Source organism: Sander vitreus, chromosome 15 (genome assembly GCF_031162955.1).
Source record: "Sander vitreus isolate 19-12246 chromosome 15, sanVit1, whole genome shotgun sequence".
NCBI classification, from domain to species: Eukaryota; Metazoa; Chordata; class Actinopteri; order Perciformes; family Percidae; genus Sander; species Sander vitreus.
The window spans coordinates 3,212,304-3,223,961 of NC_135869.1; the positions used below are offsets into that span (position 1 = coordinate 3,212,304).

At 44.4% G+C, this 11,658-nt stretch overlaps 1 protein-coding gene across 1 annotated transcript; it reads left to right on the top strand.

Moving 5' to 3' along the window:
* Positions 1-75: 75 nt before the first annotated feature.
* On the top strand, positions 76-10,915 carry dus1l (dihydrouridine synthase 1-like (S. cerevisiae)). Its single transcript, XM_078270314.1, has 14 exons — positions 76-144; positions 1,106-1,391; positions 1,844-1,952; positions 2,673-2,723; positions 2,904-3,016; positions 3,484-3,566; positions 5,035-5,138; positions 5,263-5,410; positions 6,407-6,503; positions 7,155-7,243; positions 7,530-7,699; positions 8,369-8,406; positions 9,007-9,082; positions 10,018-10,915. Exons 2-14 carry the CDS (start codon positions 1,155-1,157, stop codon positions 10,227-10,229), a joined length of 1,527 nt encoding a protein of 508 aa, XP_078126440.1. The 5' UTR covers positions 76-144; positions 1,106-1,154; the 3' UTR covers positions 10,230-10,915.
* The last annotated feature ends 743 nt before the right edge of the window (positions 10,916-11,658 follow it).

Consider the following 11,658-nt stretch of genomic DNA (forward strand, 5'->3'; position numbering starts at 1 on the left):
ATCATTTTTACCAAGAAGAAGAAGAAGAAGAAGAAGAAGAAGGCCGGAAACGCAGGAAACGTTCCCCACCGGTGCTATTACGCTGTTGCACACATTTGGAAAGCGCTGCTCCAGGAATACTCTAGAATTCTCACAGTATTATAGGTGAAACAACAAACTATGAAGATATATATATATATATATATATATATATAATATATTGCTAATTACAGTTAGCTAGCTAGTACGCGAGCACAGCAGTGCATGCTGCCGCCAGAGAAACATAACGGTGATCATTGTTCTGTCAGACTCGTTAGAGTTTTGTAACGTTACTGCGGCGGTGCATCATGTGCTAACGTTAACGGTAGTTAATAACTGACTGCTGTTAGCTTTCACTAGCTAAATGACAGTAACGTTACAGCTCAGTCACAGGCAGCTAACTAACTAGCTAGCTAGTTTGTGGATAAATGCGTATAACTATTTAAGCAGACGGTAGAAAAAGTCAAAGACGGAAACCACCAAAAAATGGAGTTGTCCGCTTTGCTCTCGCTAGCGTCAGGAGATAAGTGCAGATGTGGCTAAACTTGCCATACAGCTAGCTAGTTAAGCTACAACATTTTGAGTGTCACAAACTACACATTGGAATTCTGCTTTAAGTAGCCGACGTCCGAAAACATGTCTCTTTAGTCTGAAAACGACAGCTAGCTTAACAACTGCTCAATGAAAGATATATTTCAGTGAGTGTTAGACTGGTCAGTAACTTTAGATATCTTCTTGGGCGAAGTCCCCTGGTTCACGGCTGGATTGAAACTACCAAACTAACTTAAATACCAATAAATATACTTTTTTAGACTAATGTTAGGTAAGCTAACCACGCCATATCAAAATAAACGTGTCCTGGGTAGTAAAAGGTTGCACATGTAAAGGTGCATTCCAACATGTCATGTTTTGAAATTCAACACAATTTCAAAACTTTGACTTAAAGCTAGAAGGAAAATTTGTGGAACTGCGTACTGGGTGCTACAACAAGACTCAGGCGTGCATCTATCAGACTTTTCTTATTTCATGTAACCTTTCCTTTTCCTTCGCTCTGCTTACCACTTTCTTTTTGGGTCTTTATTAACAGGGTCTTTATTGATTTTTTTGTCCTTCGTGGTCTGGTGAAGTCAACTGTTATGGCCAAGCTCCAGGGCTTTGAGTTCTGGAAGAAGACCCTGAAAGAAGCGCGCTTTGTGGTGGCGCCCATGGTGGACCAGAGTGAGCTTGCCTGGCGCCTGCTGAGCCGGCGGCACGGCGCTCAGCTCTGCTACACCCCCATGCTGCATGCTCAGGTATTTGTTCGTGACGCCAACTACCGGAGAGAGAACCTCTACAATGAGCTGTGTGAAGAGGACAGACCTCTCATCACACAGGTGAGGATCCACACAAGCGAGCTCATTCACTCCCAGCATGTTTATGATCTTGTGCAGTGCTCACAGGCTTGTCACAAGGTATCCTGTGAATTAGGGCTGTGCAATTAATAAATTAATTTTTTTAAACGGGATTAGGATTTTGGCTCCTGATGATCCAATCGCTTACTGCACCTTTTAATGGAAGAAAAGAAAAACTGATTATTTTTTTTGCACATTTTGTTTAGCAAGTAAACTCTTATTTTGTCTTTTCTTCTGAATGAAAGGAAAAAACTGTTCATCTTTCCAAAGGACAATGAGTAATCGTGATTTCAATATTGACCACAATAATCGTGATTATTTTTTCCATAATCGAGCAGCCCTAATGTGAATTTCCATCACCATCATCAGCACCTTTAACATTGTTTCCTCATGTAATGCCAGTAAATCACAGTGTTGCGTTCCCTGTGTGTCAGTTTTGTGCCAATGATCCAGAGGTGTTCCTTCAGGCGGCTCTACTGGCCCAGGACCACTGCGATGCCATCGACCTTAACCTGGGCTGTCCACAGATGATCGCTAAGAGAGGTATGCACAGTTTGGACCCCTATTTCCCACCGGGCGCGTCTGCGCTGCATTCCGGAGGTGCCACGGGCCCCCGCGAGCAATCGCTGCCATTCAAGTCAATGCTTGATATTCCACCAGCTGTGCCGCGTCCCAGAAGCGTGCGTGAATCGGCTCTCCGCTCCGCTAAAGATACACGCCAGGTCTATTTTCACGCGAGCCACGGAAGGTTCTGACAGCTGGGCAGGAAGTAAAACAGTGAGACCCCCCCCAGTATTGTCTATGTCTCCTTTACAACACCACGGACAATGAGAGATTCATCTTGGAGGTTGAAAAACATAATACGACATCACAGATCTTTTTTTTTTTTTATAGGGACAGCACCAGAAAAGAGAAGGCATGGAGGTAAATTACGGGAGTGCCTGGAGTGGAAGGTAGATACGAGCTTAATGAACACGCCATTGCTGTGTAAAGCACTTGTAGAGACAATAACATCGGCGAGTCGGGCAGGCAAGACGCTCCCGGTGTGGTATGGCGCGTGGCGGAGAACGGACCAAAACAGCGGCGCAGGCGTAAACGCAGCACAGGCGTACCCAGTGGAGAATCAGGAGTTACAGAAACATAACCCTAAATTCAGACTGTGGCGACTCCTAGTGATTGTGTCAGAAAAGACACCGAAGCCAGCCAACCTCGCCGCCCGAGTGAAAAGAAACAAACTAACCTGTCTTGATGCTTGTTTCCAAGGGCACTATGGCGTTTTCTTACAAGACGAGTGGGAGCTGTTGGAGAAAATGGGTAAGCCTGCCTTCATCTAAATCTAGGACTCCCGGAGGATCTCAGTCAAAATGTAACAAATGTCCATTTTCTTGCACCGGTGTAGTGCCACTTGACTCAAGCGCAGTTATAATTACTCATTATTATATTACAAATCCCAACAGTTTATCCCTGACCTAACATTTCCTTCTGTTTTTACAGTCAGGTTAGCCAATGAAAAGCTCTCGGTGCCCATCACATGCAAGATCCGTGTGTTCAAGGAGATAGAAAAGACGGTCCGCTACGCCCAGATGCTGGAGAAAGCCGGATGTCAGGTGGGATCGATGTTTAACCAAACAGAGATTGATTGGAGCTCACTTTTAACTTCACAATGTTTAAATTGTGTAAAAGCTGCGTTCAATGCGGTTTCAGGAAGCATTAGTTGAGCTGTTGATTTCTTTTAAATTTTCTTTTTTTTCCCTCTCATAGTTTCTTACTTTTCTCCTCCTTAATGTGTTGGCTCCTGTTTGTGCATCTACTGTAAATAGCAGCACATTTGGGATGTATGCAAACTTTGTTGAATTTGTTATTATTATTACTTGTATTTTTTTTATGGGGGGGGGATCAGTTGGTGTTGGAGGAGTCAGGCTTGGGAGTGCTGTGTGAATGTATTTTGTGTTTAATTGTCTTAAGGACCCCCCTCGAAAATGAGATGGTTCATCTCAAGGGGTTATCCTTCTAATAAATGCTTATTAGAAAAAGTGATTAAAAAAAAGTCCTAAGTTTGGCTTCATCTTCCCAGCTGCTGACAGTGCATGGCAGAACCAAAGACCAGAAAGGAGCCATGACGGGTATCGCTAATTGGGAGCACATCAGGGCAGTACGGTGAGCAACCATCACCTTGTTTTAAGCCAGTGTTACTCATTGCGCGGCTTGCCAGCCTCCTGCGGCTTGCCAGCCTCCTGCGGCTCGCCAAGCTTTAATTTGTGGCTCGTATGGCAGTAAAAAAAAATACGTTGATATGATCATGTAGTCAATACAGATATTTCATAAAACATTAAAAACAGGCAGGGCTTCCCATGTAGAGAAATAGAGCAAAACCTCACTGGAAGTCTAACACTGCAAGACCTTGCCTTTGCAGGTGTGTGTCCAAAAAAAGTGTATGCTAGCCTATGGCCCCTATTATCACCAACACATTGACCAACTTTAAACAGGTCGAGGAGCAACTACCCTTCACCAATAAGTGGCATTTGAACACACCCACTTTGGCACAACATACACTTAATGTCTGGTAACAAACCTTTTGTTTATAACCAGTGGAGTGACAGAGGTGTTTATACTCTAGACCAGCTATTCAACGATGAAGGTATGTTAAGTTTTGAAGACCTGAGAGCTAGCTTTGAGGTCCCTAAGACATCCTTCTTCCTTTATCTTTGCTTAAGATCAGCCCTAAAATGTTATGGAGTACTATGGGGAAACAGTCTCGAGACGCACCCAGTCATTAAATGGCTAGTTGATTCTCCTGCGAGAGGATTAGTGTCCTGGATTTCTGCTAAACTGATGCAAGTATCTGTAGGAGAACTCCCAATAGTAAAGAAATGGGAGCGAGAGCTGAGCCCGGAGGGGAACGTAATTAATTGGGAGACAGTTTGGGACAACATTTCCCACTGTTCCAAGAACCCAAATCACCAGCAGATCCACGTCAACATATGCCATAGGACATATTGGACTCCTCAGAAGAGATACGTCTCTAAAGTCATTCCTACTCCCTATTGCACGTTCTGCCAACCTGAACAAACTGGAACTTTCCTGCACATGGTCTGGGAGTGTGAACAGGTGCATGAGTTCTGGAATAAAACATCAATTATATTCACTGATGTGATAGCTCAGCGCTGCTCCCCCCACTCACTTTGTATAAAACAGTGGTTGCTGTATTTTTTAGACATAGTTATGCTTGAGCTCTCTACAGCAAGGATTAACGAAGCCAAATCTTCAACTATAGACCTATGGAAAAACGCAGCGTACTGTATGTTCATGGATGACAGACTGATAAGCAGACATGCTATTTATGACTGGACGTAGCTTTTGATACTTAAAAGTGGCTCTCCTATTGACTCTGTCCAATCAGTGTGGCTCTCATGAAAAAAATAGTGAAGACCACTGTTTTTAAGCCTTCACATGTATATGTACATCTAGTCTGGAACGTAAACATTTGACCAGCTCTTCCAGTGGTCTCAAACCAATAATTTAGTACTCCTTTACTGCCTTTATTAAAAACAATAGTGCTTAATGTTTGGCTCATTTTGGAAAACAACATATTTTCAATAACAGTTTGGTGTGTTTTTGCTTTCAGGAAGGCAGTAAATATTCCAGTGTTTGCAAATGGCAACATTCAGCACCTGAGTGATGTGGAGCGCTGCATTCAGGAGACAGGAGTGCAGGGAGTTATGAGTGCAGGTTAACCATGCATGTCTTCTAATTCAGCGGTGATAACAGATGATTCATAATGTACATTCATGCTCAGGAGATGCATTGTTTTAAAACTAATTTCTGTGTTCATCTTGGTATTATTTTTTTTAAGAGGGGAACCTCCACAACCCGGCACTGTTTGAAGGATGCAGCCCCCCAGTGTGGGAGATGGCTGAGGAATATCTGGAGGTGGTGCAGCGGCATCCCCCCTGCACTCTGTCCTATGTACGAGCCCACCTCTTCAAGCTCTGGCACCACACGTATGTCTCTCTCGCTCTCTCTCTCTCGCTCTCTCTCTCTCGCTCTCTCTCTCTCGGGAATACAAGACGACCGTCTCCATGCTATTAGTCTAAGCTAGATAACATCATCGTCATCCTTAAAAACATGTAATGCTTCCATTAAAGTTATAATGCTTAAGATTTCACTCCTGGTTGATTTGGCACCACCCATGGTTACTGTGGCAACAGCATGTTCAGTACTACAGCGAACACTCCTTGAACAGCTACAACAGAAGAGCAAGTGGTGTATCTGTTTTCAGTGAAATGCACATTGTGTTCCTGGCTGCTTCACATTAAAAGCCACCCCATATTTCACCAGCAGGAGGAAATGTCGGCTTAGCATTAGCAGTAACTAAATCCAGCTCTGATAGGGGCCGTAGAGTCAACAGTAAACAGTAAAGGCCTGTCCACACCAAGAACAATAAATAAAAAAAATCCACACCACAACTATAACGACTGGGTTGACCAGGTTTTACACTGCTGCTGCTGTTTGTGCTGTGCTGCTCTGTCTTGTCTGTCTGTGCCCTGCGATATTTTCAGTCTTTTTATTTGCGTGAGAAAATGGTCATGAGAACCTGTAAAAAGGGGCCAACTGTGCGAGTCTCACGGTCAATGCATGAGAGTTGGCAACCCTGCAACATATTTACGTTATATATGACATATATATTATTTATTTTAAGTGACGTTGTAACGGCGCATGTTGAGCTGAGAGTTAATGCACAGCCCAGCTCAAATTTTACTTGCACATGGAATTTTAGCCCTGTGTTAGCAATGGGTGTGGCTGAAACACCCATGAAGTCAATAATCAGTAGGGGTGTCCACTCTGACTATTCTGGGAGCACATCTAACATTTCTGATTATGTCAGATGTCAAATGTTAATCTAGAGATTTTTGATAAGGAACAAAGTCTTGACACTCAGGTGTGTGTGTGTGTGTGTGTGTGTGTGTGTGTGTGTGTGTGTGCGTGCGTGTGCGTAGGCTACAGATCCACCAGGACCTGAGAGAGGAGCTGGCTAAAGTGAAGACCCTCGAGGGTTTGGCGGGTGTCAGCAAACAGCTGAGGCTGCGCTGCCAGGTAACCGCAAACGGCAGTGTTACCGGTATTTTCCACCAGGCGCGTCTGCGCTGCGGTTCCCGAGGGCCCGCGAGCAATCACGGCCATTCAAGTCAATGCTTGATATTCCACCAGTAAAAATACGCCCCAGGTCTATTTTCACGCGAGCCGCGGGGGTGTTCGGACTGCCGGGCAGGAAGTGAAACAGCGAGCGCATCCGGTCACTTTACGAAAACACCCCCCCCAATATCATATACGCGTTGTTTTCACGGATGGGATCGCCCTGCTTCCCAGCATTGCACGCTAGTGAGCTTGCCACCACACTGACCACTGGCAAGCAAAGAAAACGGTCCACTCCCTCCTACAACAGCGATGGCTGCAGCTGATTGGATGAACGCGTTACGTGGGGCTGGCTGCTACCGAATTTCAAAACCGACCATAATTGCGGCTCGCTCGGAGTACGACCTCGTATTTTCCGAAAATAGTTCACCAAAACGTGTTTTCTGAGAACATTTTAAGCGAGAAATAGGCCGTGCAGTTGCTGAATCTGTCTTTATTTCAGATCGACCAAGGTGGGGAAGTGGGGAAATGACGCTGACGATGGGCACACACCTTTACAGGATGAAAGAGAATTGGTGTACCAGTAGCTGTACTCTGTGTGTGTCTGTATAGGAGGAGATAGCCAAAGGAAAGGATGTGGAGGAAAAGGAGGGCGGCCTGCCGTTCCCTCACTGGATCTGCCAGCCATACGTCAGACCAGAGTGAGTCACCACCCTTTGTTGTTTTTTTTCTCTATTTTCACTGGGACACTTTCATACAATTATCATACATCTGAAGAGTAGACGTCAAAGTAGTCTACGTTCTTGGACAGTGAGCTGCAGCGGAGCATCAGCAGGCAGGAAAAAGAAACTTCTTAAATTTACAGATGGCATTTCCTGGGAATCGTATTCAAAGAACACTGGACTATCCAAGAACTAAGGTTTGATTAACACCAGTGAAGAAAAGTTCTCTAACACAATAATATTACTTACTGTCTATGCCTTACAGGCCAAAGGAGCCGGTTGCCAACGGTAACAGCCATGGTTCAGAGGTGAAGAAGACAGTGTGTCAGAAGAGGGCACTGGAGGACTCGGATGGATCAGCTGACACACTCTCCAAAAACAAGCAGAAGAAGAGATCCCGAAACCCACACAAGAACTTCTGTCCCGAGCAGAAACGTGAGTCTAAAGGCTCTGACACACCAACCCGACGGCCGACCGTCGGCAGAAAAGGCACTCGGACTTATCAGTCGGCCCCCGAAAGTGCCTCGAAACACACCGAAGCGACGCCGACTTGAGCGTACGTTCTGCGCGTGCGCGAGACGTAATACGTCTCCATAACAGCAGGCGGGCGCTAATCTGTGTTGTCGCCCAAAAACTGAAAACCGGAAATGACGGAACATCTCTCTGGACCTTGTAAACACAGAGCACGCTGTCGTCATTGTTTTCATCAGAGAGTGTTGATAGTAGTCAAGAAGGATCGTTGTTACATTACTCGCAGAACGGAAGAAAATACGATGGCTAGTAATAAGAAGGTACTGGCGTTGTCAGCTCCAGTTTTCTCGTGCACTGATTCGCTAGTCAGGGGCTAGCACTCCACCAATCAGATTGGTCATTGAGTCATATCGGCCAAAATGAACGCCAACGGCTCCTCCGACTGACGACGGCACTGAACACACCGAACAGACTCGAGTCCCCGACCTCGCCTGACTGTCCCGACGACGTCCGACGGCCGATAATCGGGTTGGCGTGTCGGCGCCTTAACCCGTCACTTTCACTTCAAACTGCCGACTTCCTCTTTGACACGCAAAGAATGCTACAACAGTTTTCTCTTCTTTCCTTCCACAGCCAAGTACATCAAATGTGAGCAGTGTGGGAACCCAAAGGTCAGTGTTTTCGAGGAAATGTCCGTGTAATGTCAATGGAAAAAAACAACTTCAGGGTTTCAACGTTAAGGTTTACAAAAAAAGTTGTACTTGGTTAAAGTAAATTTTACTGGCCCCTAAACTAATTTTTTTTTTTTTTTTATAAACCTCTAAAAGAAAACCCGCATTTAGCAAAAGCATCAAAAAAATGTAAAACTTCAAAGAAAAGACTTATTTTTTAGATCGTCAAATGTCCAAAATAATTCAAAAAGCGGGGGCAAGAGAACGATTTATGATACGATGATGCCCGAACGGGCAAGTGGCTTTTTATATTGACTTACCCTGCGTGGGGTTTTACTTGCCCCGGGCCATCGGGCAACCCTTATTGTTGAATCCTGAAAGTTGTACTTATGAACTTTTATTAAAACAATAACACAGTTGATATCTCAAAGGATTTCCACTGAAGACGACATCCCTTTGCAATGGCGTCTGTGCCCGACATTCTGTATGCGTTGCCTTCTGCTTTGATCAACTTCACCCAAAGACTCAGGAAGACGTTTTCCAGTGCAGTTTGTTTGATCGCCAGCCCCAGCACCTGATACGGTCTGTTTTGCTCTGCAGGGAAATAAATGTGTCTTCAACCTGTGCCGAGGCTGCTGTAAGAAGAAGGCCTACAAGGAGGTGGCAGACTGTCCAAGTCAGTACATGCACACATAGCAAACGACTGAGTGCTGTGCTCTTTATTTTTTATCACTAATCTATCTGATTGGGTCTTCATCAAGTCATTTTTTGCCAACAAAGTTATCCATACATTCTGTGTGAATATCTAAAAAGTCCGGAAAAAAATGCTTATCAATATGAGTTCATCCACTACTGTTAAATACATTTTATTGAAAGCACAACACGCTGAAGTGATTAGTTAGTAGATTAGGGACTGTAGGAAAATTCCGCCATGTAGTTCACTGCTAATGCTGATTTAACGATTTACTGTTGACATTTAATGTCGAGCTAAGGTCTCTTTCACACCTGTAGTTTGGTTTATTTAGTCCCAGGTTTTCTGTGTGGTCTTAAAAAGTCTAACATTTCAAAATCAAAAATGTAGGCCTTTAAAAAAGACTTCAATTCGCTAGCGTATTGTGTTTTAAGTCTTAAATCATTTTAAACGGGTCTTATTTTTCCTACGTCCATGCAACGCTACCTCTACTGCCCTCTAATTGTTTTCCCCCCGTGGGGTTGTAGTTCTTTTCTTTCGCTAATCCAAATAGAATTTGCTGCATTACGACTACAAATGAGACCATACAACAAGTAACTTATATTGCTGCCAATCAGCTTTCTTGTTATTGGCGCGAGTCTCTTTCGGATTGTACCACAGACATAAAACGGATTTTATTCTTCTTCAGCAGCGGGGAAGTGCCAGTTTAGCGATACTTGGCTTGAAAAAAATAATTTAGGGCTTCGTTGATGTTGAGATAAAGGTCTTAAAAAATGGTCTTAAAAAGGTCTTAATTTTGACTTGGTGAAACCTGCATTTTTATTGGTCCAGACCAGTAAAAATAACAAATAAAAAGATCCGTTGTTGCATTTTAGCTCTGGTGCGCTTTAATGAACACAATGCCACCTTTTGGTTGACAGGCCACGGGCTGAGGTTCAAGACCAAGGCGGAGAAGCAGAAAGCTGAGGAGGACGAGAGGAGGCAGGATGGAAGGAAGGAGGACGAAACAAAGGAGGATGAGAGGAAGGAGGGCTTGGCGACAGAGACGGAGAGAAGCAGCAGCCCTCCTCCGCCTCCCCCAGATCCAAATACACAGCTGCAGGTGCAGTCCAAGACTCCACTGCCACTATGAGCAGGACTAAGGCTATCTCTACACGCACAAAGCATACTCCGTTAATACAGACCTCAGCTGTCACATCTCGGAATCAGGTACTCTTTCTGATGATGTGACAAATTAAAAACCCTCGAAACGTTTTGATCAAAGTAGGTTCACGCAACATTTCAGCCACGTTGGCCTTCACCAAGTTGTCCGACCTGCTTGAGCGGTTCAGTCCAGATGTTCGTCACAGTGGCCGTCACTGCTGCAGGGCTGCTGCGTGGACCTGCTTTGATCCATTTTGCTGGTGATGAACACAAACCGTTGTGGTGTTTTGAGCCATAGAGAGATGCAGCTTGAGGGTAATTGAAACTAACAAGTTAGTGCATGTAGAGGTAGCCAATGATCCGTCAGGACAAACCGTATACTGTACACAGCTGCTAAGAAACCTCAACAAGGAAGAGATTGTCTTTCAGACTCAAGTATGGATGGACACTGATGAGCAGACCAAAACCTTAAAGTAACAAACACATTTTTTTTTTTTTTTTGTGTGGTTTTCTTTCTTTCTTTTTTTGGGTGGGTCAGTTGGGAATAGTTTCTCAACTGATTATTTCGTCTTTTTTAAGACAAAGATTTTATGGGGAGAAGTTTGAGCATTCTTTTAGCCAAAGTTGTTACTGAGCCACCAAAGTTCAAAGATTCAGTAAAATACTTTGTCCCTACAGGTTTCATTTGATTTGATATAAAGTCATGCGTGTGCGTTTGCATGTTCTACTCATTAGGTAACCTATTTATTTTGGGTAAAGGTTTGCCTGTAGTGCATTGACTTACATGTGCCTTTTGATGAGAAGTACCACTGCCTATCCAGATATGAACCTGATAGAGGGATAGCAAGCTCAAAGTGGTGCTGTTGTCTAAGACGGAGATCTTCAACACGGGGTCCTCAGAGTTACTGTAAGGGGGCGGCCAAATCATTGTTTAATGGTTTAAAAAATGTATATACACTACTCACAAAAGGTCAGGGATATTCGGTTTTCGGGAGAACTTTCAGGATGAACCTAAAATCCACTATAACTTTTACAGGTGAACTTAATGGCCCTCATTTATGAAACGTGCGTATGACCTAAAACAGGCGTAGGAAGGGCGTACGCCGTTTCCTACGCAAAGCTCGGCATTTATCAATTTGAACGTGAGCGTAGGCTGCGATTTAAAATCTCACGTCTGGTCTGAACTCGTGTACGCAAGTTTTCGAGTCAGTGTGGACTTGCGGTGCAGCATATAATCAGTTTAACAGGAGAAGGAGAAGTCATCAGTTGATCACTTATCGGCAATGGCAGATCTGGCTCTTTTAGAAGACCTCTATGCGCCGGTACAACAGTGCACACGTGCGCGCACGGGCCACGGTGGAGTGATTAAGGGCAGATGGCTCTGTCTTGCATCAGCGGGGGGGGGGGACCCTACTATA